Source organism: Furipterus horrens, unplaced genomic scaffold, assembly GCF_987537825.1.
Source record: "Furipterus horrens unplaced genomic scaffold, mFurHor1.1.pri manual_scaffold_16, whole genome shotgun sequence".
Lineage (NCBI taxonomy): Eukaryota > Metazoa > Chordata > Mammalia > Chiroptera > Furipteridae > Furipterus > Furipterus horrens.
Window position 1 is genome coordinate 266,419 of NW_028327186.1, and position 24,233 is coordinate 290,651.

The 24,233-nt window shown below is 47.3% G+C and overlaps 1 protein-coding gene and 2 non-coding genes across 3 annotated transcripts in view; all 3 read right to left on the reverse strand.

The window, feature by feature from the left end:
• Window positions 1–9,866, reverse strand: part of LOC149991938 (gamma-tubulin complex component 5-like) — a 44,387-nt gene extending 34,521 nt beyond the window's left edge. Inside the window, exons 1-6 of the mRNA XM_090263674.1 lie at window positions 9,689–9,866; window positions 6,234–6,287; window positions 6,051–6,159; window positions 3,208–3,304; window positions 2,634–2,713; window positions 2,100–2,235 (exon numbers count right to left, since the gene is read on the reverse strand). Coding sequence (XP_090119800.1) covers window positions 2,100–2,235; window positions 2,634–2,713; window positions 3,208–3,304; window positions 6,051–6,159; window positions 6,234–6,287; window positions 9,689–9,834 — 622 coding nt within the window. The 5' untranslated portion in view covers window positions 9,835–9,866. The remainder of the gene's footprint in view (window positions 1–2,099; window positions 2,236–2,633; window positions 2,714–3,207; window positions 3,305–6,050; window positions 6,160–6,233; window positions 6,288–9,688) is intronic.
• A 9,509-nt stretch (window positions 9,867–19,375) lies between these two features.
• Window positions 19,376–19,494, reverse strand: LOC149991939 (5S ribosomal RNA). Its single transcript, XR_016508524.1, has one exon. It is a non-coding gene; the product is annotated as a 5S ribosomal RNA (ribosomal RNA).
• Window positions 19,495–20,302: 808 nt separating this feature from the next.
• Window positions 20,303–20,421, reverse strand: LOC149991940 (5S ribosomal RNA). Its single transcript, XR_016508525.1, has one exon. It is a non-coding gene; the product is annotated as a 5S ribosomal RNA (ribosomal RNA).
• Between the last annotated feature and the right edge of the window lie 3,812 nt (window positions 20,422–24,233).

The window sequence follows — 24,233 nt, forward strand, 5'->3', positions numbered from 1 at the left end:
TTCTATGTGTTGAGACATATAACCAAGCCATATAAATAGAAACATTCGCTCCTCGGCAGCTCACTTTAAGGCAAGAGAATGGAATGTTCAGAAATAAATACATGTCTTGATATAGGATAACGGTGGAACCACAGAGCAACATGGGAAGAAAGCATTATTGACTAGATGCTGCTGGGAAAACTGGCTCAGGGTATGGAGAAAAAAATAAGCTGGATTCTTTAACCTCACTTTAGACGTAACGGTGGGCCTGGTGGTCACTAGAGATTAACCCCAAGCTGTAAAAAAAGCAAACGGAAAAAAGAAGGGCATGCTTTTGTAGAGAAAAATATCAAGACACAAATACTAATCACACCATGGAAAAGTCACACGTTTGGAATTGTCCCAGATGACTTTGGAGGATACCTTGCAAAATGTCCACAGTTAGGTGACTAACTACAAAAGGATCTTTGCAATTTCTAAAACCTAGGAATTAGTATCTAGACATCCAAAGAAGTCTGAAGGGCGAAGCTGGGCAGAAAGAACACAGAACCCGAAAGAAAAACAAGCAAAGGGGTCGATCACGTTGTGACAGTCCGCAGGGGTGCACAAACAAAAACGTCTGGTTGCAAAGGGCGGAGTCCTCCACAGCAGGCTGGAGAAACAGAAGAAATGTTTGCAGAGCGGTATGGGCAGATTTCACCCAGATTTCAACGCAAAGAGGAACAGGTCCAAGTTTACACACAGCGACACACCCGCATGTGATTTAAAGTCAGGACCCACCAACCAACACCTGTGAGAACACAGACATCCTCTCCATCGGAACAGGCGGCCGCATCACTGGGGACACAGTTGAGCATGAAATACCAATGGCCAGGAAATAAACGCAAGGCCTTGGACAAGCCAGTGACAACAGCAGGCTCTGCACCGATTAATCCACACTCTACCCTAAGGGTCCAAATCAAGAATGAAAGGAAAGAGCCCTGGTTGGTGTGGCTCAGTGGATTGAGCACCAACCTGTGAACCAAGGGGTCACTGGTTCGATTCCCAGTCAGGGCACAGGCCTGGGTTGTGGGTCAGGTTCCCCGTTGGGGGAGTGTGAGAGGCAGCCACACTATTGATATTTCTCTCCCTCTCTTTCTCCCTCCATTCCCCTCTCTCTAAAAGTAAATAAACAAAATCTTTTAAAAAAAATAAAGAAAAGAAAACCAGAAAATCATCAGGATGCTAAAATCAGCTTTAACAACTTTGTGTCTTCAGCGTAGGAGGATTAGCTGATCTAATATATAAGGTTGCTTCAAGCTCTTTCTAGATTCTACAAGTTCATAGTTCTTCACTAAAACGAAAAAAGCAGACATCCAAATTGAAAATTAAATGGCATAGATCTTTTCCTTTCTTTTACCAACCTGAGCAAAGGCCATCCTCCAATAAAAAATAAACTAAAACATTTAAGACTAACAAAGTTCTCAGAACTATAAGAAAAGAACAAAATTGCAGTCTAAATCTCGTTTCAACATTAATTCTACAGCACTACCTCTTAGGCAAGTATAGAAGAAAGACTAATGATTTAAAAAGATCTGTTTTAGCCCTGGTCGGATGGTTCAGTTGGCTGGAACATTGTCTCATATACCAAGGTGGCAGTTTGATCCCTGATCAGGGCACATGCAAGAATCAACTGATGAATGCACAAATAAGTGCAACAACAAATCAGTGTTTCTCTCTTCTCTCAAATCAATGAATAAAAAATTTATTTAATTTAAAAAAATCTGTCTTATAAGGATGGCAGAGCTTACCAATACCTTAGATAATATGGAACTGATTCTCAAAGCTTGCCTTTCCTTCTAGAGACCTTTTCTATTAGAAAGGGATGCCAGCCCTGACTGGTGTGGCTCAGTGGGTTGACTGTCAACCTGCAAACCAAAGGTCACCGGTTCAATTCCCACTCAGGGCACACACCTGAGTTGCGAGCCAGGTCCCTGGTTGGGGGCATGTGAGAGGCACACTATTGTTGTTTCTCTCCCACTTGAGTGTTTCTTTTCCTCCTTCCCCTCTCTCTAAAAATAAATATTTTTTTAAAAAAAGAAAGAAAAGAAAGGATGACAGCAGCCAAGAATACACAGTACCTTTCCAGCTGACACGTGGCCCCGGTTTTCTGTTGTGATCTTGTTCTTCTAACGGCGTCCTATCCACCTGAATCCCAGAGTCCTCTCTGCTCAAGGGCTGTTGATCCTCTTCATCCTCACTTTCTTCAGACCAATTCTGATTAAAATAGGAAGTACACCTTACCCTTAGAAGGCAGAACACCTGAAGCTATTTATATTAAAAGCTTAGGAAAATTTCAGAAGAAAAGCAGCAACTACGCCAAATGAAACTTTTTCTAAATGTCTTGAAAGTGACTATTACATCATGGAATTCTTTTTGGTGGCAAAAATCCCGAGTCAGAGCTCCTCAAAGGATAATTTAAGGGTATTCATTCCATTCAACTGCCCAGTGCTAACGATTTGATGCAAAACCTTAGTAAATCTGCCCTGAGAAACTACTCTGTTCACTGAGGACTGTCCCTGTTTCGGCTGAGTTGCTGCAGGACAAGAGGACCCATAAAAATCACCCACGTCACTTGGAATTTTTTTTTTAACAGTAAAGCTACTGCCACTTACCGGTGTATCTATATTCGGACTACGATCAATTTCTTCACCTTCCATCAAGTATTTTCCCCAGTCAAAATCATCTTTCTTTTCTAAAATGTAACAAGATTCTCATCAGCTTTACCAAATACATGTGAAAAAACCCAAAAGGATAAGAAAAGTCTTCCAAAACTCTAAAGTGCACTTGGGAAATGATTCAAATACATTTTAAATTTCCTTATCTTCAAAAGTAACTTTTCTCTGTATATGAGTATAATTGAAAGTGGTTCAAGTTACAAAGTCAGAATTCATATTTTATTTATTTTTTTCCCCAACATTTTTTTAATGTTTTTTATTGATTATATTGTTACAACAGTTCCAATTTTCTCCCCCTTGTTCCCCTCCACCCAGCACCCCCCTCCCCCAGCAATCCCCCCAGAATTCATATTTTAAATGAAAATTTGCAATTGCGATTGTACACAACGTGACACAGAGATTTTAGTTTCATAGGTTTTTACAAAGTTTTGTAAAATCTCAATGTCTAACAATTAAACAGTGAAACAAATTTCTCTTATATTTTCACACACTGAAGCACTGGATAACATACCCACTTCTTTGTCTCTAGGTGTTTCCACATAACTGCAGTTGGAAGGAGACTCAGACAGACACAGGAGAAGGGACAGGATGGAATAATGCGCATCCGTCTTTAAAACGAAAGGGAAGAAAATGAGCCACTGAGGTTGGTAAGAGCTTTTAAAACTAATTTGAACCCTGGTTGGTGTGGCTCAGTGGACTGAGCACCAGCCTGCAAACCAAAGGGTCACTGGTTCGATTCCCAGTCAGAGCACATGCCTGGGATGTGGGCCAGGTCCCAAGTTGGGGGTGTGTGAGAGACCACCACACATTGATGTTTCTCTTTTTCTCCCTTCCTTCCCCTCTCCCTAAAAATAAAATTAAATTTTTTTAAAAAATGACTTTAAAACTAGTTTGCGTAAAGACAATCCCATAAGAGTTATGTCCCCAATCATTTTCCTGATTTGAAAACACATGAATTATACCTAAATAAATCCTAATCTCTAAACTACTCTTTTAAATTTTATTTTTCAATTACAGTTGACAATTCAATAATATTTTGTCTTAGTTTCAGGTATACAGCGTAGTAGACAGTCATATATTTTACCAAGGGTTCCCACAATATTTCAAGTACCCACCTGATATCATGGTTATTACATTATTGACCGTATTTCCTATGCTGTGACCATATATTTATTTTTTTAGAGAGGGGATCAAAGCAGTGACCTTTCGCTTTGAGTGATGATGCCCCACCAACCGAGCCACACCGCTCAGAGACCTATGACTGCTTTGTTACTGCCAATTTGTACTTCTCAATCCCTTCAGCTTTTCCACCCCAATCCCCTTCCCCTCTGGCAACCACCAGTCTGTTTTCTGTATCTGCTAGTCTGTCTCTGCTTCATTTGTTTATCTTGTTTTTTACAGTCCACATATAAGTGAGATCATACGATATTTGTCTTTCTCAGCCTGACTTATCTCACTTAGCATAACACCCTCTAAATCCTTCCATGCTGTTGCAAATGCTAAGATGTCATTCTTTTTTCTGGCTAAGTAGTATTCAGTGTATATATGTACCACTCTAAACTAGTTTTACAGTTCAAATGTGTACACATAAGGAACCTATCAAAAATGCATTACCTAAATCATAATAAGAAATCGTCTGACAAACCTAAACTGAGGGACACGCTACCAAATAATTGGCCTACATAATTCAGAATGTCAAGGTTAAGAAAGACAAAGGCCGAAGAACTATTCCAGATTAGACACCAATTAAAGAATCTGAGGCAAGGGAGCACAGGAGTTCCTTTTACTATGCTTTAACTTTTATGTTTAAAAAAAAAAGTAATTATATGTTTTAAATTACGTATAAAAACTTATCCAAAAATAAAAACACCCCACATGTGCTAACAGTCACAAGCTATGCACGTAGGGAAGGTAGGGGAAGCCTTTGACTCCTGCTGACAAGCTCCCTCTCCCTGTTACGTGGTCCAGAGCACCCGTGCATCTCCCAGAGTTAATTATAAACAATATTTGGTGACACCACGTTTCTTTATTCTGTATTCCTGCTACTTAGTATGATGCTAGGAACAGAGCAGACACTTGGTAAGCTTTCCTGGAAACAATAAAGTAGCATATCACTAATATGGGTCCAAGGAGCTACCCTTTTTTGTGTGATTTCTCACCTGCTTAAAAATGCTTGAAATTCCTTCACAAATTTTATATTTTATTTTATTTATTGATTTGAGAGAGAGAGAGGACGGGGGAGAGAGAGAGAGAAGCGTCAGTTTGTTGCTCCACTTATTCATGCATTCATTGGTTGAGTCTTGCATGCGCTCTGACTAGAGATTGAACCTGCAACCTTGGCATATCAGGACGATGCTCTAACCAACTCAACTACCCAGTCAGGGCCACAAAGAATTTTTATTCTCCAGAGAAGTCATCTAAAATGTAAATTTGACCCACCCTTGAACAACCTGGGGGTTAGGGGTGCTGACCGTACACACAGTGAAAAATCCATACATAACTAAATTTGCATTAACCATCAGCTGACCTGTGAACCATCTGGGCTTGAACTGTGTAACTCAACTGAAGAATGTGGGCCACTGCAAATAACTAGACCCACGCATGTCAAACCCACATTGTTCAAAGGTCAACTGTACTTGAAGAAAATAACTCACTACATAAATCTATTACTTAGTAACAACTGCTGTCAGATTGGGTTTTTTTATGGGGGAGGGAGCACTTTGTGCACCTGAAAGAGGTGAAAGTTACCAGGGAAAGAGGAAGGGCAAGAGTAATTCACTTGCAGCAAAATGCAGGACAGTGGTCTTCAAATCTCCACAGAAGTAATTATAGCCCTGGCTGGTGCGGCTCAGTGGATTGAGTGCTGGCCTGCAAATCAAAGGGTCTCAGGTTCGATTCCCAGTCAGGGCACATGCCTGGGTTGCAGGCCGGGTCCCTAGTTGGGGGCGCCTGAGAGGCAAGCACACACTGATGTTTCTCTCCCTCACTTCCCCCATCTCTAAACATAAATAAATAATAAGTCATTTAAAAAAATTTTTAAATTAAAAAATAACAAAATTAAGGGAATAAAAAGACTTAAGATAGCCAGATCAAGCTATTATTATCTGTGCCAATCTCTGATCTCAACTTTCATAGTAGGCTGGGGCTGAGATGATTAACCAGGAGCGTTTCTGCTCATCTCAAGCCTGAGCCCACTTGGCTACATGGCAACACGTAAGGCAGTTTCCCAGGTGTTCTGGCCTGGCCAGCGAACAACACTGAGAGAACGAATGTTTAATTAGCAGGCACAAGTTGACAATAACCAGACTGGAAATGGTAAAATACACAACAGAAATCTCACGATAGAACGCCTACCTTTATCTCCTTTGTGCTCGGAAGTGATGCATTTAGAAATTCCTCAGTTAATCTCTTCCAGCTGGCAGCTTTACCAAGATCAGAATGAACGACGAATTTTTCATAAATTCTAAAATATATTTTTAAAAATCAACTGACAGTCATAAAGCTATAGTGACAGACACACATATAAAACTGACTTACCCTTCTATTGTCTTCTCTACTTTGTGGCTGTTGACATCCAAGAAACGGTGAAATCTAGAAGATAAAACGCAATTCTCACATCAGTCGTGTCACTTCGCTCAGCAGAGTGGCATCACTGCCCTCCGTGTCCCCCAGACACCTTAGCTCAGTGACACGCGGAAGTGCGCCTCTCCCAGTGTATCGCCTCCGCCATCCAGGGGACCGACCGCTGTGTCTCGGAGAGCACTCAGGCACCCTTCAGCAGGACGCAGGCCCTGCTGAGCCGCCCAGCCCTGTCCTCCGGCTCCTCTATCTTCCCATCAGGCCCTGTGTCTGAGCCCAGCACGGCACATCCTGTATTGGGGTTCCTAATCTTTTTTATGCCACAATGAAGCCCAGAGAAGATTCGGGACCCCTTCTCAGCATGTTTTTTAAATCGTAAAATGAAACATACAAAGGTAACCAAATATACTGAAATACAGTTGTGAAGTGTTTCTCAAAGTCTGTGATATAATGAGACATTTCCTTTTTCTTTTCTTCTTTTTTTATCCTCATCCAAGGGCATTTTTTCATTGCTTCGAGAGAAGAGAAAAACACTGATCGGCTGCATCTCGTAAGCATCTCAACCAGGGGTTGAACCCGCATCCTAGGTACGTGCCCTGACTGGGGATGGAACCCACCACCCCTTGGTGTACTGGACGGCGCTTCAGCCAACTGAGCCACACGGCCAGGGCAACATATTTCTTTATGACAGCATTAAGTAACAAGGTCCAGCAGAGGGTCCAACAGTAATATTAAAATGGACTAAGCGACATCTGTAACAACTATACTATTATGTCAAACGTGTGGTGTCTACTGGCGACACACACAGGTAAGCTAAGGTTGCTTGTTGCTTTCATTCATAATGGAAAGAAGTGCTACCTTTCAGAGGTCAGTGTAAATATTTTCTCGTCCAAATTCGTAACACCTGAATTCTATCTTCAGGCCCTCACTAAGAACTCCTATTTCATATGTGATTAACTTCTGTTTCTCTCCTCCTTAAGGACAGGGACTACATCTCACCTATCTCTGAATTTCTAGGGCCACAATTTTCAAAAGGCCAACAAATTGTTCATTTCTCTGATGGATTAAAGGTTCATAAAATTATAGTATATAGCACAATGACTTTTTCAATAGTTTTGGTATCAAAGCCAACAATCTGTACTTAAAAGAAGTAAATCGCACTACTAAATAACATTAACTCTATCCTCTAAACGGCTGAGTGAAACACTACTTTATCTACTATAATTTATTTAGTTTCTCAATGTGTGAAAAAGAGATGGTAACATCTAAGGTCTTCCCTAACTCTAAAATGATGTCCATCTACTTACTGCCATTTAGAAAGATTAACAGAAAAATTATTTGGGATACAGCATTTAAATTTCTGTCCTTGCAGTGTTCTTTACAACAGCCACGCTATGGAAGCAACCCAAGTGCCTATCAACAGACAACTGAAGAAAAAAGATGTGGTACATATGCACAATGGAACATGACTCAGCCATAAGAAAGAATGAAATCTTGCCCGGGCCAGGTAGCTCAGTTGGTTAGAGCACCTTCCAGATATGCCAAGGTTGTGGGTTCAATCTTCGCTCAGGACACATACAAGAAACAAAGAGTGCGTAAATAAGTGGCACAACAAATTGATGTTTCTCTCTCTCCCTCCCCTTTCTTCTCTTTCTAAAAAATCAATACATTTTTAAAAAAATGAAATCTAGCCCTGGCTGGTGTGGCTCAGTAGATTGAGCACCGGCCTGCAAATCAAAAGGACACTGGTTCGATTCCTAGTCAGGGAACATGCCTGGGTTGTGGGCCTGTGAGACAGTGAGAAGCAACAAATTAATGCTTCACACATTGATGTTTCTCTCCCTCTCTTTCTCTCTCACTTCCCCTCACTCTAAAAAATAAATAAAAATAAAATCTTTTAAAAAAAAAGAAATCTTACCACTTGCGACAGCAGGGACAGACCTAGAAAGTATTACGCGAAGTGAAAAAGTCAGACAGAGAAAGACAAGTAGCATACGATTTGATTTATATGTGGAATCTAAAGAGCAAAATAAACAAAACAGAAACAAACTCAGACACAGAGAAGTTTGCGGGGGGGTGGGGTGGTTGGGTGAAGAAGGTGAAAAGGGATTAAGAAGCACAAACTGGCAGCTCTACAACAGTCATGGGATGTAAAGCACAGCCCAGGGAATACAGTCAATAATATTGTAATAACTGTGCGTGGTGCCAGGTGGGTACTAAACTCATGGGAAGATCACTTCTTAAATTATATGAATACTTAACCACTCTGCTGTACACTTGAAAGCAATATAAAGTAATACTGAAAGTCAACTGTAATTGAAAAATAAAAAGAGTGGAGGCAGAAGAGGATACAGGGGGACAAATGGTGACGGAAGGAGACTTGACTTGGGGTGGGGAGCACATGGTACAATATACAGATGATGTGTTATGGCCCTGCACCCCTGAAACCTATATGATTTTATTAACCAATGTCACCTCAATGAAGTCAATTAAAAAATAAAATTTTAAAAAAGAAAAAATAATTCATTCAATCTGTAGAAAAAGCATTGTTTTATTTGACTTCTTCACACATTGTAATAGTTACCATTTAAGAATGGTGTTTATCATTTCAGAAACTTGGCCGGCTTTGACTTCATGGCTAGTCTCATTGCAAACCAAGTAGGCACTTCATGTATGATCGTTAAGGATGAAACTCCAGATTTCTGGTTTTGGAACACTGTTTAGTACTCAAGATCTCTACTGACATTAAACAGGTAGAGTGTTAACGCCGACTAACAGGCAATGACGGTAACAGTACTGTGTAATTCACATCGCCCATAAATAAAAAACAGGAGCCCTGACTTCACCTAAGTACCTAAACCACACGAATCTCGAAACTGTATTCGAGGTCGTATGAGGCGGCTCCTTAGGGCGCGGCAGGCAGTTCCGGTGTCGGGGTGAGACACGCAGCACACAGACCAAGACCCCTCCACGCCCCCTCCTTCCCGCCCGCGAGGGACTGACCTCCGGGGCCGGAGCGCCCGGGAGGCGGCAGTCCGTGACACAGAGGCCACCTAAGTGTCCTGCTCATCCCTCGGGGGAAGGAAAAAGGGGACCGGGGAGTGAGCGGTCCGGGGCGAACGGAGCAGGGACAGGGCGCCCTGGGAACACCGTTTTAAGGCGGGCGCGACCATTACTTTGCCCCAAACCCCACGGACCCATCCGTTCAAAAGTGCGCGCTGCGTTCTGTAGGGCGCTCGGGGCGGCGGGGCTGGCCGCAGGGCAGACTCAGACGCGCACGGCCCCCAGCCCAGCTCCGCAGGCGCGTGTCACCGGTCGCCAAGCCCGGCAGGCACCAGGGCACCTGGCGCGGCCGCGAACGCCCTGCCGACCCCTTCGGACCGCTCCCGGGCCCCGCCCAGCGCGCCCCACACCTGAAGTTGGACCAGGCGAAGTTCAGGCAGAGCTGGAAGTTGGGGTCCGCCTCTTCCCGGAGGCCCGCCACATGGCGCACAAGCTCGCGCACGTCGCGCTCCTGCTGCCGGTCTAGCCGGCTCCAGGACGGCCCGGGCCGCGCCATGTTTCTCCGCCTCCTGGGCCCCGCGTCACCGCCGCTCAGCGCCCGCTCTCGCGAGAGTACGCGCCGCCACCGCGCTGCCCGTACGGAAGAGCTGAGGCTGCTCTCGCGAGAGTTCGTGCTCCTCCCGCGCTCAGGCGAGAGAGGGCCCTGGCTAGTGGCTGCAGTATTTAGCCAGTCTTCCCTGGATAAATTCAGGGGCAAACTCGGAGAGTTAGACGTTTTTCTTCATCCGATTAAAACCTAGTTGGTGTTTTTAACTTCTCATGTTTTGAGAGCAGTCGGTTAGTTGTCATTCAGTCTTTCTCTTTGCACCTGCCTTTTCAGGTACCATAGCCTGGCAGTTGTCCGTCCTTCTCGAAGCTGGTTTGTCCTTGAGGAGGTGACCTCTAATGCTCTCTCAGTTGCCCCCTGCCAGTCTGCTCGTACCACGCTTCCTGGCCCTCGCTGCAGCAGACATCGGCACAGCCCCGGCTCGGGGCTTCCAGTGGCCCGAGGACTTGCTAAACCCCCGCGGCCAAAGCTGTCTCTTTGTTCGTAATTCACATTGTACCTCTAACCTGTTCCTGTTAAATATTGCTCATAACCATTCCGAAACCTGTTACATAGACGTCTTTATTTTTTCTTTTAGGGTTATTATGGGTTTTCGCATGGTTTGTTACATTGCATTGCCGCAGTGATGTAACGTTCTAAATTAAATTACAGCAGCTGGGTAGTGAGAGACAGGGATGACTGACCAGGTAATAATAGCTGTGGGCCAGCTGACCAATCACTGCTCACCTTCCTGAATCAGCACCCCTAGAAGGGCCACCGCATCCCACGCGTGCATGAACTTACTGACCCTTGTCTTCAACCAATCAAAAGTAGTAAATACTTCTTCCTTCAGATTGTGCTATCACAAAACAGCCCTGCTTCACCTTCCCCCTTCTCTGTAGCCAATGTAGGTTCTTTCAAAACAACTTAGAACTTTCTTTCCAGTACTTGTACTTGACATACAGAAAAAGCCCGTCAGATGGCTAATAGACACGAAAACATACTCAACGTCACTAATCATCAGAGAAATGCAAATTAAAACCACAATGAGATACCACCTCACACCTGTCAGAACGGTTACCATCAAATTCACAACCAACAAGTGCTGGCGAGGACGTGGAGAAAGGGGAACCCTTATGCACTGTTGGTGGGAATGCAGACTGGAGCAGCCACTGTGGAAAGCAGTATGGAGATACCTCAAAAAATAAAAGATGGAACTGCCTTGTGACCCAGTAATTCCAGTTCTGGAATTTATCTGAAGATGCCTGAAACATTAATTTGAAAGAATATATGCACCCCTGTGTTCATTACAGCATTGTTTACATTAGCTAAGATTTGGAAGCAGCCCAAGTGCCATCAGTAGATGAGTGGATAGAACAGCTGTGGTATATTCACACAATGGAAGACTATTCAGCTGTTAAAAAGAAGGAAATCTTACCTTTTGCAACAGCATGGATGGACCTGGACAGTATTATGCTGAGTGAAATAGGCCAGTCAGAGAAAGACAGACACAATATGACTTAAGTTATACGACGGGGAACCCCCCAAAAACGAGTTTATGTATAAAAAATTGTGTATTTATTTTAACATGTTTCAACTTCAGTCACCTTCAAAGTACTCTCCGTTTGATGCAATACACCTATTGAGGTTTTTTTTCCACTGGTCAAAACAATTTTTGAACTTGTTGATTTAGATGCCTTTTAGTGCTTCTGCCGTTTCTTGTTTCACCTCTTCCACTTCAGCAACACATTTCCCTTTGAGGATTTGTTTTCATGGGGGGAAAATAAAAGTCGCTTGGGTGAGATTGGGTGAATAAGGAGGGTGGGGCATGGGGTGAGGCCATTTTTGGTCAAAAACGGCTGAATGCTCAGCGCCGTGTGGGCAGATGCACTTGTAAATCACCCATCATGAAATGGGCATGACCCCTGTGCTCCACCCTCCCTTCAAAAAAAATCACTGAAGCTGAATGCAGCCTCTCACAACTACGCCAACTGATAGACTGATCCAGATGGGTTCCTAGAGTACTCACCCAGTGAGGGAAGCCTGTATTACAAGGGGCCTGCCCTCCAGGAGATAGTTCTGTTTTGGGTTTGTTTGTTTGTTTGTTTTTTGGCTCCCCTCTTGTATGTGAAGTCTAATGAACAAAATAAATAGAAACAGATGCATAGCTGTCAGAGGGGCTGAAATAGGAGCTAGGTGAAAAATGTGAAGGGATAAAGAAAATAAAACTTCATTGACAGAAAACAGTATGGCCATTACCAGAGGGAAAGTGAGGTGGGGGAAGGCAGGAGAGGGTAAAGGGAGGATAAGTGGTGATGAGATACAATATACAGATGACACATTATAGAATTGCACACCTGAAACCTATGTAATTTTATTAACCAGTGCTACCCCAATAAATTCAATTTTTTTAAAAAGCAAAAAAGAAAAAGCTCATCAACCCCATGAAGGTTGACGTGTTGCCTTCCCTCCTAGTCCTGCTGCTGGTGGTTTAGACTTCATGCCGCAGGACTTGGTCTTTTTTTCTTGCTAGCACGTGGCTCAATACACTTTTATTTTTAAGATTTTATTTATTTATTTTTAGAGAGAAAAGAAAGAGAGGGAGAGAAACATCTATGTGCACCGGTTTAATTCCCAGTCAGGGCACATGCCTGGGTTGTGAGCCAGGTCCCCAGTTGGGAGCGTGTGAGAGGCAACCACACATTGATGTTTCTCTCCCTCTCGTTCACCCTCCTTGCCCCTCTCTCTAAAAATCTTTTAAAAGAATCAGGCCTTGGAGCCCTGGACGGGTAACTCAGCTGGTTAGAGCACCGTCCTGATACCTTAAGCTGACGGGTTTGATCCCTGGTCAGGTTGTATACAAGAAACAACCAATGAAAAAATCAAAAAGAATCAATTAAGGAATACATAAATAAGTGGAACAACAAATCAATGATTTTCTCTCTCTCCCTTCCTCTCTATAAAAAATAATTAAATGAGCCCTGGCTAGAGTGTCTCAGTGGATTGAGCGCTGGTCTGCAAACCAAAAGGTCACCTGTTTGATTCCCAGCCAGGGCACATGCCTGAGTTGCAGGCCAGGTCCCAGGCTGGGGGCGTGCAAAAGGCAACTGATTGATGTTTTCCTCACAGATCAATGTTCCTCTCCCTCTCTTTCTCCCTCCCTTCCACTGTCTGTAAAAATAAATAAATATCTCTGACTGGTGTGACTCAGTGGATTGAGCGCCAGCCAGCAGCTGAAAGGTTGCTGGTTCAATTCTCAGTCAGAGCACATGCCAACATCGGGAGGGTAACCCTCCCTGAGCTTCTGATCTCGCCTGGTCAGCCCGGCCAGCCCAGACTTCTTTCCCTCCATCCATCTGGCCAGCCTTCCTTCATTTCTTTTTCCTTTACTTTTTTCCTCCCGACTTCCTCCTATCCATCTTTCCTTCCTGCTGTCCATCCATTGACGAACCCACTGAAAGACACAGCCCCCCCAGCCTGCGCCTGCCCATCACAAGAGGGCAGCCAGGTCCTCTGGTATTTGTGACGCACCGTCGCTTAGCAACGGGGGAGGTCACTGTGACGTAGGGGTGGGGCTGGCGTACGCATGCGCAGTTGGAGGGCTGGCTCCTACGGGGAAGAGGGAGTCTCGGAGGAAAGCGGCGGAGAGGAGGGCGCCCACAACTCTCCCCGCTCAGGGTTTCCAGGTCCCCGATCACTGGGCCTCTGGCACTGCCACCACCACAGCTGCACTCACGCAGCCCACAGCCCAGCCCCGGCCGGCAAACGACCGCGTTCCCTCCGGCCCTGGGCCGGGCTACGGGGTGGCGCCCTCGCTGGTCAGGCACACCCGTTGGCCAGGCGCCTCCCGCTCCGGAAAGGCGCGGTGATGCTTCTAGGAAACCTGGGCCGGGTCTTTTTATGTTTAATTTTGCAAGCGTTGTTGCCACGATAGATTCTTGCCTCTGTGGCAGGGCCCCCCCCTCCCTTGGATACGGCCAGCAAGCCGCGTGGCGCTGCCATTTCCCTGCTTGGCGTCTGTGGACTGGGGCAGAGGCCAGCGCCGGAGGACTCGGTCTAAAAGCTGACACTTTTCTCATTTCTGAGGCACGCAAGCAGGAGACCCTGACTTAGTCCTCAAGGCTGAGGTGCGAGGAAGAGGGGGGTGAGCCAGGACCCGCCGGTGTGGTCCCTGTTCTCTGGGCGCCCTACCCACTGTGACGTATTCATCGAGCCAAATCTTTCTCGGTTTTCTGTCTTCACGATGACATTTCCTCCTACGGGAAAGAGGGCTTAAGCTGTGTAATGAGGCCTCGTTTATCAACGAAGAAGTGAGGCCCCGGATGAACCTGCTGGCAGGGACGTGCCCCTCATCTCTGCAGGTCAGAGCCCGCAAACAGCCGGCTCAGAGCTTCTTGGTTTTGTCAGTTTGGTGACCAGAACTTGGTTGGAGGAGGTGGTCCAGTGTGGTAATCCTTTCCAGCCGGGGGCGGGGTGGGGGCACAGTGTTTTGGGGCAAGAAGCAGTGTTTTCTTGAGAGATGACGTGAGTCCACATGCTGGAAAGCAAGTGCTTCGGACTTCAGGCTGAACTTGTAGTTGAAATGCCATGCATGTAGGTGGTGTCTATGGTGTTTGCCCTTGACCCCTACCTCAAACCGTATCAAAGAAACAATGCAAAATAGATGGTAGAGGTTAAATGTTAAAGCAATATTTCTAGGAAATTATAAAACAGAACACCTTCATAACTTTGGGGTAGTCAAAGGTTTTATAAAGCAGGACACAAAAGCATTAACAAACATAATGGGGCAAAGTAATAATTTGGACTACATTAAATCAAGAATTTCTGTTAAGAGAAAAGGTGAGCCACAGAGAAGATTGTTTGCATTACGTCATCTCACAATATTTATATCCAAAATACATAAAAACTCCTACAAATGAATAGGTAAGACAGACAACCCGACACAGAAATGGACAAAACACTTGAACAATTACTTCACAAAAGAGGATATTGGGCCTGGCCAGGTAGCTCAGTTGGTTAGAGCATCGTCCCAATATGCCAAGTTTGCAGGTTTGATCCCTGTTCAGGGCACATACTAAGAGTCAACCAGTGAATGTGTAAACAAAGTAGAACAACAAACCAATCTCCCCCCCTTCTCTAATATTAATTGATTATTTTTTAAAGAGGATATTGAAATGCTAGGAAGTATATTAAAAACTGCTAAATTCACTAAGTGTTTTGGAAAATACAAGCTAAAACTACAATTCAATACTACTAATCAGCTATAAAACTGACTGACACAGACAACACCAAGTGTTAGTAGGATGAGGAACACATGGGACGTTCCATATTGCTGATAGGAGTGTGAAAGGCACAGCCCCTTTGGAAAGCTGACAGTGTCTGCTAAGACTGAACATACAGCCCTGGCTGCTGTGACTTGGTTGGAGTGTCCTTCAGGGTAATAGAAAATGTTCTGAAATTGAATTGTTGTTGCATAACGGCATATTTACTAAGAACCGGTGACCTGTACATTCACAATGGGTGGATTTTAAGGCATGTAAATTATATACAAATAAAGCTAAAAAAAGTAGGGAGCTATTGTTATACTACAATGGATGTGTCAAAGATGCCACAGCAAGGGAGGAAGGGACAACCAGTTCTGCCTGTGTAAGTGGGGCAGGAGCAGAGGGCAGAGAGGAGAGCAAGGCAGAAAGAATGGCACAGATTTCTGTCTTTCAAGGGAGGGAGAAAGAGAGGGAGAGAAACATTAATGTGAGAGAGAAACATCAATGCGTTGCCTTTCATATGTGCCCTGACCTGGATGGAACAGCAAATCAGGCACATGCCTTGATCAGGAATCGAACCCACAACCTTTCTGGTTGGAGGGCGATGCCCAACTAACTGATCCGCATCAGTCAGGGCACACAGACTTATTTCTTCAACAAATATTGATTGTCCACTCTATTCTAGGTACCTAAGAACAAATCAGAGGCAGAGCCCTACATTTGTAAAACTCACATGTTAAAGCGAAAAGTAAGAGCCCTGGTTTATGTGGCTCAGTGAGTAAGGCTCATCCCACAAAGCGAAAGGTCACTGGTTCGGTTCCTGGTCAGGGCACATGCCTGAGTTGTGGGTTCGGTTGTATAACTCCCTCTCTCTAATGCATAAATGAAATCTTCAAAAAGAAGAATTTAAAAAACAACAGAATTCTTGTGCTCTACCTCAGCCCTAGATAATCAGCAAATTCCTTCCTTCAGCCTCACCCAGTCTAACGATGGGACTACCCATGTTTTCTCAGTCTGTCCCGGCAGGGTCCATGCAGGTCTGTAAGTCTTTGCTGGGAGATGTGGGCTCCAGGTTCCAGCAGGCGAGGACTGAGTAAGGACTCCAGAACTCAGCGTAGACCGGAGTCCCAGCTCCACATCTGAAGGAAGAACGTGGTCCACGGCGGCCAGTTGATGTGTGCCTATGGTGTGACTTGGGTTCGCTCATCAGGCACTTCCTGGGAGTCTGCAATGTGCCGGCATTGGGCACAGGCACCGGTCGCGTGTTTGCTTCCCCAGTGTGTAGAGCCAGTTGGAAATCATGTGAGCACATTCACGGACTCCTCCTTGGAGTTGTGTGTGATGTTGGTGAGAGGCCCGCTGGGGCAAAGGTCATACAGAGCCCCAGAGCAGCAGGTGGTGGCTGCCGTGAGGCAGAACCAGAAAAGGGCGCAGGTAGGAGGGGCTGGGAGTGAGGCTGAAGCTCTGCAGAGCCTGCTGGGCTGCGTAGGGGAGAGTGGACTTGACTCCAAGCACATGGGGAAGCGTTTCACAGAATAGAGGCATTTCCCAGCCTTTGTTACGACTGTCACATTGGCTACTGCATGGAGAATACAGGCCAAGTGGGAGGTTGTCCAAGAAAGTAGATAGTCTTGACTAGTGGTGTGGTTGTGGGAATGGGGCTAGGGACAGACTCGGACCCAACAGACAGCGCGGAGGTGACATTTAATGCCCTAGAACTGTGCTGACTCAAAAGGAGAGTGTTGATTCAAAGGCCAGGCTGGTGACCTGAGCATTCCAGCATTCAACAGTCAGGTGGGACAGAAAGGACCCATAGAGACTGAACCCAGCACCCAGAGAGGTGGCGGTAAGAGCCTAAGGAGTCTGGTGTCTGGGGAGCCAGGACATCATGTCTCTAAGGAGGCGCAGCTGCCCCCGTGGAGGTGAGAACAGACGTGGACATTAGACTTGGACACCTGGAGGCCTGGAAGAGTGGAGCCAGTGAGTGCACGGGACAGGAGCCTGTGTGCAGACAGGTGCAGCGGCAGATAGGAGCATGGTGACAGTGATCGCAGGCCTAAGAGCCTAAACGAGTCCCTCTCTGGCCCTTAGCAGGACAAGCGAGCTGCTGGTTTGCAGAGGAGCAGAAGTTGATACGGCCGTGGGGTCACAGGCATAAGAGCCTGGCCTTTAATGGAGCTGACACTCCTTCCTGAGTGGTCTTTGGCAGCCAGGGAAGGCAGGCCACCCAGGAGAGACAGAGGAGAGGTACACGGTGGAGTCCCTTTGGCCCTCGTTGACTGTGCTATTCCAGGAAAGCTGCAGAGGGAATTGTGGTAGGAAAAAGTATGGCCACCAGACTCCCCTCTGCCTTTCCCCCTGGTGAGTGTCAAACCTGAGTCCTTTCCCATGGTCTTATGTACAGGGTGATCGATCATGAGAAGTGCCTAGGGTCTCATCCTCATTCTTTCTCCCTCTTATTATTCTTTTCTCCCTTTTGGGATTTTTGAGAATGTCAAAGCTTTGGTGCTTTAGCTACTTGAATGTGGATACACAAGCTCAGAAGGGAAGTACGTTTTGCAGAGTCACGGTGTGTGTGGTGGACCTGGAGTCCTTCCTCGAATGCTTCATGCCTGACTGAGTAACTCTGTGCAAGATCTCCCTCGGTGCTCATGAGCCATCTTTAAGATATGCTCAAGTGTGAGAGCTCAGGTCAGAGGATTGTAAACATAAATGCAATGTCCATAGTAAAGCCTGCTACTAAAGTGCCACTTAGCAGTGAGGAAGCTATGTCCCTGTGTAGCTCACTGAGGGATTGCAGATAGTTTATGGGCCACAGGGGATGGCCAGTGGCTTAGACTACTTTCACACAGGAGGATCTGGTCTCAGTTCATCACAGCCTTGGGTGGCTTGGTCACATTGCTGCGGACTCACTGGATTTGGTCTTGAGTGCCGAGGCCTTACATGGCATTGACCCTGTGGCCCAGGCATCGGTAGATATGACCACTTCTGGTGTGGTCTGGGGTGATATAAATGATGGGTCTTGACCTCTGGGGCTAACGCCTTGACTACTCTGATCTAGTAGTCACGCTCAAAACTGACCCATAACAGGTGACATGGCATTGCTGGATAAAATCTATATGACTACGGTATCAGGGGGAATAAATTTCTTTCCTTTTAATATTTTAAATTGTTTTTAAAAATTAACAATGATTTGACATTTTTTACTTTTTGTAGTCTCTCTATTTATTTCTGTTCTATTATGCATGTTCCAATTTATACTAATTCTTCGCCACTGCAAGTAGCAACCCCTCAAACTTGTGGCATGAATTTCTGACCTCATGTTCTCAGATATCAACTCTGTGATCCGAGGTGTGTGTAGTGGTCTTGAGGGTCATTTCTAGGGCTATGATGATAAACATATTCAACAGGGGACTGCTGAGAAAAGGATGCCTCACAGTTAAGACCGAACCCCAACGCGGCTACGCATCGACAATGCACTGCGCTCAGAGTCATTTTCACGTACGAGCTTCCAAACTCCCTACCAGTCAGTAAAGTCACTTTCCCGCCGTTACTAACGGGGTGGGGGTGGGGGTCGGCGGTGGGGGCACGAGAAAAACCCTTTAGAAGCTAGCGAGGAGGAGAAAACTTGCTGGAAAACCTTCGGGTCTGCGCGGCCCAAACAAAGACAGAGTGACAACACCGTGTCCATAACCGTGTTCCTTAAGGTATTTCACACGCACCCCTGACAGCTCCGGGAAGCGCATTCGTAGCTCCATCGCCTCGTGTATTTAAGTTCCCTTCACTGAAGCGACACTGCACCTATTGCGCCAAGTGAACTGGGACCAATGTGCTTAGAAAGGTGGCACTCAGCGTAGAACTGGACACAACGGCTGATGACAGGTGCTTGAAAACGAGGCTCTCACGGAGAGCGCCAAATGCGTGGCCTGCGAGTATTTTGTCCGCTTGCTTCTGAATTTGGAGGCCCTTGTGGCCCTTGCAGGCCTACGTAGAGAAGCCAAGAGTAAAACCCCTGACAAAAAGGAAAAAAAAAAAAAAAAAAAAAAAAAAAAAAGAGAGACCTTAGGATGAGAGATAGAAAGATGGGCCCCGTCATAAGTTTCACTGACCACGGGGAGTGGAGAGGGGCGGGTCCCCCTCCTGGGTCTGGAGAGCTCCACCTGGAGCAAGAAGATGAAAGCGCCCTGGCCCGGCGACAGGGGGCGGGTGACAGGTGGGCTGGGGGCCGAAGGAGAGGCCTTCCAAAAAGCCTACAGCACCCGGTATTCCCAGGCGGTCTCCCATCCAAGTACTAACCAGGCCCGACCCTGCTTAGCTTCCGAGATCAGACGAGATCGGGCGCGTTCAGGGTGGTATGGCCGTAGACGCGGGAGGCGGCTTCCAGAGGCCTCAAGAGCCTGTGCCTCGCCTCCAGGCCCCTCTCCCCTGGCGGCGCCAGGCTGGGCGGCGCGTCCGGGGCGCGCGGCCGGCCGCGCCCCTCTCTGGGACGCTGCCCCCGAGCCCTCCACCTGCCCCCTGCCCCACCTGCTCAGGTCCCAGCGGGCAGGGCCAAGGCACCTCCCCCGGAGGGGACGTTTCCTCCCTGCCTAGCTGAAGAAAGAGCCTGCCCTGCCCGATGGGGAGCACAGAGACCCCAACCACCACCACCACCACCCCCACCAGCACCACCAGCACCACGACCACCGGGGACGGCGGGGAAGGGGCAGGGGCGGCGGCGGCCTTCCCCGGCCCCTGCCCCCAAGGCGCGGGGCTGCGGCTACCGAGGCCGGCCTCACAGGGCCTCTGGGTGGGGGCCAGGGGCCGTGGTCTGGGGGCCGGGGGCCGTGGTGAGGGTCGGCGGTGGGGGGGGGGCCTTCCCTCTCTCTGTCCCGGGGGCTCGGGCCCCCTACGACGACTGGGGACCTCCTCTCTCGCGAGTGAGTCTGGGAGACACGGCACCTCTTAACCAAGAGGTGCCCTGAGGCGGCGCGGATTCCCCTATGGCCCGGGCGGTGGCCTCCGCGGCGCCGGGGCGGGAGGGTGGTGCGGGGCGTGGGGGCTGGGGGTGGGGGGCGAGTCGGGAGGAGCTGGTCACCGTCCCGGGCAGGGGGTGGGGGTGGCGGGGTCCCGCAAGGAGCAGGAAGAGGAAAGCAGCCGAGCCGGCGGCTGCGGGCAAAAGGACGAAGCGGCCAAAAAGCCTACAGCACCCGGTATTCCCAGGCGGTCTCCCATCCAAGTACTAACCAGGCCCGACCCTGCTTAGCTTCCGAGGTCAGACGAGATCGGGCGCGTTCAGGGTGGTATGGCCGTAGACGCGGGAGGCGGCTTCCAGAGGCCTCAAGAGCCTGTGCCTCGCCTCCAGGCCCCTCTCCCCTGGGGCGCGCGGCTGGGCCGCGCCCCTCTCTGTGAGCTGCGACACACCCACCCGTCCCGCCACCACCCCCCCACCCCACCACCCCCGCTGAGCCCTCCACCTGCCCCCTGCCCCACCTGCGCAGGTTCCAGCGGGCAGGGCGAAGGCACCTGCGTCGCACAGGGTGACGTTTCCTCCCCGCCGAGCTGAAGTAGGGGCGTGCCCTGCCCCGGTGCGGGTGGGTGGCGTGGACAGAGCCCCCACCCCGTAGGATCGCGAGGAGGGGGCGTGGAGGGCGGTAACGGGGCCCTGGCGGCAGCGGCCTTCCCAGGCACCTCCCCCCAGGGGGCGCTGCTGGGGCTGCTGGGGCTGCCGGGGCCGGCCTCGGATCGTTTTGCTTCCAGTGAAGCACGCTTCATATACGTTTTGTTTTCTTCATCACCTCTTTTTATTGTGCTTCCATTAGACGTGCCCCGAAGCCTCCCCCACGGCCCCACGGCGGGCTGCCGCCCGCCTCCACCCCCGCCCAAACACACACCTATGTGTGGCATAGGTTTCTGACCCCATGTTCTCAGATCTCAGACACCGTCGTCATCTTGCGTGTGTGTCCGCGCGCGTGTGTGCGTTTAAGTGGTCTCGGCGGGCATTTCCACGGCTCGCACGATACATGTATTCCACGAAGGAATGCAGAGACAAGGATGCCTCACAGTTAAGACCGAACCCCAACGCGGCTACGCACCGACAATGCACTGCGCTCAGAGTCATTTTCACGTACGAGCTTCCAAACTCCCTACCAGTCAGTAAAGTCACTTTCCCGCTGTTACTAACGGGGTGGGGGTGGGGGTCGGGGTGGGGGTCGGCGGTGGGGGCTTAGTAGGGACTTGCTTTAGCTTAGTAGTCATTTGTGGTCTTCCGTGTGTTCGGCCTCGCCTCGCCTCGCTTCCGGGAGTCTTCCGCCACCCTGTCCCCGCCCCCGAAGAACTGCCGCGTCCCCTTCCCTGCCCCCCCCTCCCCCCCCCCCGCCCCGGGTCTTCGGGGTCCTCTGTCCTGCTCCCGAAGGTCTTACACGTCCTCCGCAATTCTATGGAGAGGTTTACGGTATCAAATTACAATAGTAAACTCAACATTTACTTAATGTGATGGTGTTCAGACTTTTTTAGAAAGTGCAAATCATCACCTCTCGATTCAGACGCCAGGCTCTGGGATTGCCAAGAAGCCACTTAAGTCCACTGAACTCAACGCGCTTCACCTGCTCCTGTGCGCTCCAGAGGAACTCTTCCATCAACCTGTCAGTGTGCTTGCCGGCTGTGGCTCCCCGTCTGTCTCAGTGCTGCCCTCCTGTGGGGAACTCTGGGAATTACAGCTAAGGGAAGCTCACCGAGTCCATTGTACGGATAGGGCTAGATGGCTAGGCTCAGGGTTGATAGGTTTAGCGTTAATGAGCCTAGGGTTAACAGGCTTCTATCTTTAATAGACTCAGCCTTCCTGGATGGAGCTTCAGAAGAGCTAACAGGTTTCCAGAAACGCTTCGTATGTACCCCATCATCAGGCCCAGTGCTCTTTCGGGGTGGCTGTAGGAACCCCGAAAGCGAGGAGTAAGGCCAGCGGGAGACTGTGCAGAGCGCACGTCTGTCCCAGCACACTAAGTGTGAGTAGTCGTAGCGGGGGTTAAAAAAAAAAAAAAAAGAATGGCAAACTACCTAGATACTACCTGACTTAGTAAGATAATGTAGCTTATTTAATTTTTTCTGCACAACGGTGAGGCAGCAAAGCAGAAGTTATTCTTTCTTATTAATTTTCTAGAATTAAAAAATTCAAACATACATAAAATATTCAAATATAATGACTTGAAGAGTTCTTGCCATACACTTTTAACAGTTATTGACATTGTGCCAATAGATATCCATATTGATGTAGGTTAGGATATTGTGGCACGTGCAGGTTCACAGCTAAACGAGTGGTGGTGCCAAGTATTCAAAATAAGGTTTTCAGCTTTGCAGTCCTTTGTCCTTCCTTAATCACCAAATTTTTTAGGTAAATCATTCTTCTAAGTCCCCAAATTTGAGACAGTACTAGAGAAATGATATTCAAAGTTAAAATTGAATTTGTACAGCCAAAACTTAAGTCTCTCAGAGTGTTAATGTCATTTTTCTTATTTATACCTTTTATGTATCCAGTTTACTTTGTCTCTTGTTATTGGCAATTTTTGGGTCTTGTTTTAAATTGTTGTTCTTTTACGGTTGTCCCAGTTTTTCGCCCGTGTTGTTTGTATTTTTAACTATCGGCCCAATACCTTCTTGTTTTTGTTCTTACACTGTTTTTAGTGTGCGTCACTGCTTGAACCCCTTCACTTTTTTTTTTTTTTTTGAAATATGTCATCTGTGTGCTATTAGTAGGTTGCTCTTCTAATTATCATTATTAGCTTTAAAGGGTGTAGACTCTGGGGAAGCTTCTTATTGAACTGTCATTGTACTGTGCAGAGAGTGCCCAGTTCCACAGACAAGCTCTTCCCTCGTATTTTGCAAGGTTCCGTTCCTCGGGTGATCTGTAGGGAAACGACCTTTAGTGGCCCTCCGGGAGGTTTCAGGCAGAATCAGTAGCTCTGCAGGCAGTGACTGCTTTTGTTGCAATATTTCTGTGTATTTGTGTCTTTGGAGGTCTATCGGTTACCATTACTCTAGTAGTCATTTGTGGAATAATCAGAATGACCCCGTGCTGGCACTTCCATGCACAGTTTTATTTCATCCTCACCGTGGTCAGTTTTACAGAAGGCAAAACTGATATGCAGAGAAGGAGGTAACTTGCTTTCAGGTCAGACAGCAGGTGTTAGAGGCTGGAAGGAACCCAAGCCGTCCACCTGAAAATCCTGTGTTCTTAACCAGCGTGCTGTTATCCCCTCTCTTCATACTCAAATCTGAGTAAGACTAGGTCTCCGATTTTAAGAAGCGCAGGCTAATGCCTCATCATCCTTAGTAGCAAATTTCTGCAACTAGGTGAAAGTTGTTTCGCGACCGACGATGAAACTCCGAATATTGGAAAGAAAAGGGAATTGTCAGATGGTATGGACTCATGTGTTCATTCGTGTATGCATTCAACAAAGTGAGCACCTACTATGTACTTCGTATATCTTTGTATATTAAAATCATGTATGTCTGCCTGGTGTGGCTCCGTGGATTGAGTGAACTAAAGGGTTGCTGGTTCGATTCCCAGTCAGGGCACAGGCCTGGGTTGCAGGCCAGGTCCCCAGTCAATGTGGGTGCATGAGAAGTGACCACACACTCATGTTTCTCCCCCTCTATTTCTCCCCACTTCCCCTCTAAAGATACATCAATAAAGTCTTTTCTAAAAACATGGAAATTAAAGCACGTTTCTTTTACATCTACCGTTGATACGTTTATTTTACTTCCCTACATGTTTTCTAGGTTTGAAATTGTGTGTCAAGCAACCCCCTAACTGGTCATTTAAAGGCTTCTGTTACTCGGAAGTTAAATAAGTCTGTACTAAGTACCGAGTGCTTCTTAGGGAACTCTGCCTATTTCCATGAGAGTCCTCTGATTCAACTTAAAAACATATCTGAACTGGAGTGTTCCTTATTGATCACAAAGAATTGTATTAATATTTCATCTTAAAAGTACTATTAATAATAGCCTAACTAATAGTTTGGTTCACTAATGATGACGAACTTTTAAAAGTTATTTGTAGGAGAGAAGCCGGTACGCTAACTTTTAAAAATTTGTTAGACAGGATTAGCTGAACCGTTCTTTATTCCAAGG